The sequence below is a fragment of the Chinchilla lanigera genome, unplaced genomic scaffold, assembly GCF_000276665.1.
Source record: "Chinchilla lanigera isolate Chin_1 unplaced genomic scaffold, ChiLan1.0 scaffold00180, whole genome shotgun sequence".
Lineage (NCBI taxonomy): Eukaryota > Metazoa > Chordata > Mammalia > Rodentia > Chinchillidae > Chinchilla > Chinchilla lanigera.
The window spans coordinates 699,417-701,637 of NW_004955581.1; the positions used below are offsets into that span (position 1 = coordinate 699,417).

At 50.3% G+C, this 2,221-nt stretch overlaps 1 protein-coding gene across 1 annotated transcript; it reads right to left on the reverse strand.

The window, feature by feature from the left end:
* Nucleotides 1-1,336: 1,336 nt before the first annotated feature.
* LOC102025065 (olfactory receptor 15-like) lies at nt 1,337-2,221 on the reverse strand (the record flags this gene model as incomplete). Its single annotated transcript, XM_013509729.1, has 1 exon — nt 1,337-2,221. A coding segment is annotated over one exon (885 nt), but the record flags the coding sequence as incomplete, so codon positions are not given.

Consider the following 2,221-nt stretch of genomic DNA (forward strand, 5'->3'; position numbering starts at 1 on the left):
TCCTCACGGAACTAGAAAAACCTTAAAGTCCATATGAAGACTTCATGTGGACGACCCTGAGCAGCCCAAGCAAACCTGAGCAGGAGACGTGATGCCTGAGGTGCCGCAGCATCTGATCGCAAAGTATCCTATACAGACTTAGTTTAAAAAGGGAGTGGTTTGTTAAGTGAAGAAAAAGTGAGGACCTAGGAATAAGCCCAGGTATCCACAGCCTTCAGACTCTCAACGGAGCTGCTAAAAATATACATTGGACAAAAGAGCTTTTACAACAAATGATTCTGGGAAACTGAACACAACCTCAAGAAGATGGAAATCAGATACCTGCGTCTCACACTGCAGAGGAACCAGCTCCAAATGAACCAAAGATGTTAGTGTAAGACCGGACAGTCTGAAAGGAATGGAGGCATACACAGTGGAAACACTTCAAGGTGCTGGCACAGACACCGATTTCCTGAAAAAACCCAATGGCTCCAGAAATTATACAAGAATTGACCAATGAGATTTCACGAAATTGAAAGACTTCTGCACAGTGAAGTAACATCAAGCAGAGTGAGGTGACAATCTATGGCGTGGGACAGTCCTAGCAGCTGTTCACCTGATGGATGATCAATGTCCAGAAGATGCAAAGAACTCAGACAATTTAACACCACAGGAGCAGTATCCCAAACAACAAGTGAGCCGAAGATCTGAACAAAAAACTCTCCGAGAACCAGTACCAGTGGCAAGTAATTACATGAGAAATATTCCAACACTTGTAGTCACTTGGGAAGTGCAAATCTAATCTCTGCTGAGATTCCTCCTCATCCCAGCCAAAATGGCTGCCATGGAGAATATAGACCTGTTAAAGGCCGTGAGGATGCAGGGAAAATGGGCCCACGTGCACTGCTGGCGGGAAGGAAACGAGCACAGTCACTATGAAGTCAGTGCAGAGAGTCCTTCCCCAAGGAAAACTGAAAGTAAAGGTGCCACGGGATCCAGCCACACACCTCCTTGTGATAGTAATTACCCGAACTAATCAGTGTCAGCTGTGACAGAGATGCTTGCATACCAGTGCTGATCGAGGCACTATGCATAGTAGCCAAGTTATGGAACCCGCCTAGATGCCCATGAGTGGAAGACGGGACAAAAAAGTGATATATATTGAAAGGACATAGGGTGGTCATGAGAGTGAAGATGAGAGAATTTTCTACTCCAAAGAGTTTCTCTAGCCATAGAGGTGTTAACCTGGACAAGTGGGAGCTCCTTCTTGGAATGCATGGATGCTGTTTGGAAAATGAGACATGGTATATCAGTATTCACTGATGTGTGGGTGTGGCTGCCCAGGGTCAGGCAGAGATCATCTGGCTTTTAAAGATTTCAGTCCACCCTGCGATTGCAGCATCCTCTTCCACGCTGTCTTCACGTCCTTGTTTCTCAAGGTGTAGATGAGTGGGTTGAGCACAGGGGTGATCACACAGTAGAAGAAGGACAGGAACTTGGCCTGGGAACTCTTGGCTGGTGGCTGGAGGTACATGTAGATGCCTGGCCCGAAGTACAGGGTGACCACCACCAAGTGGGAACTGCAGGTGCTGAGCGCCTTGCGTCTTCCTTCTGCTGAAGGCAGCTTCAGGACAGCTCCAGCAATGAACGTGTAAGAGATGACCACCAGCAGGGGAGCCACCATTCCAAAAGGGATGGCTCCAATAGCCAGGGCCAACTCATTAGCAGTGGTGTCCCCGCAGGCCAGCTTGATGAGCTCAGGCACCTCGCAGAAGAAGTGGTCCAGGGTGTGGTGTCCACAGAGGGGGAGCTGGAGGGTGAGGGTGGCTTGGAGCAGAGCATTGGCCAGGCCACTGGACCAGCAGATAGCCGCCATCTGCACACACACCGAGGGACGCATGATGAGAGTGTACCTGAGGGGCCGGCAGATGGCCACATAGCGATCAATGGCCATGATGGCCAGCAAGGCACATTCGGCACAGGCAGTCAAGTTAAAAAGATAGGTCTGTGTGATGCAGCCCCAGGCGGCAATTGTCTTGTCTGGTCCCCACAGGTTGGCCAGCAGCTGGGGCACAATGGTGCAGGTCAGACTGAGGTCCAGCAGAGAGAGGTTGTCCAGGAAGAAGTACATGGGTGTCTGGAGTCTGGGGTCCAGCAGGGAGAGGAGGATGATGGAGCTGTTCCCCACCAGGGTGAGGATGTAGGAGACCAGGACCACTGCAGAGAGGGGCACCTCCAGCCA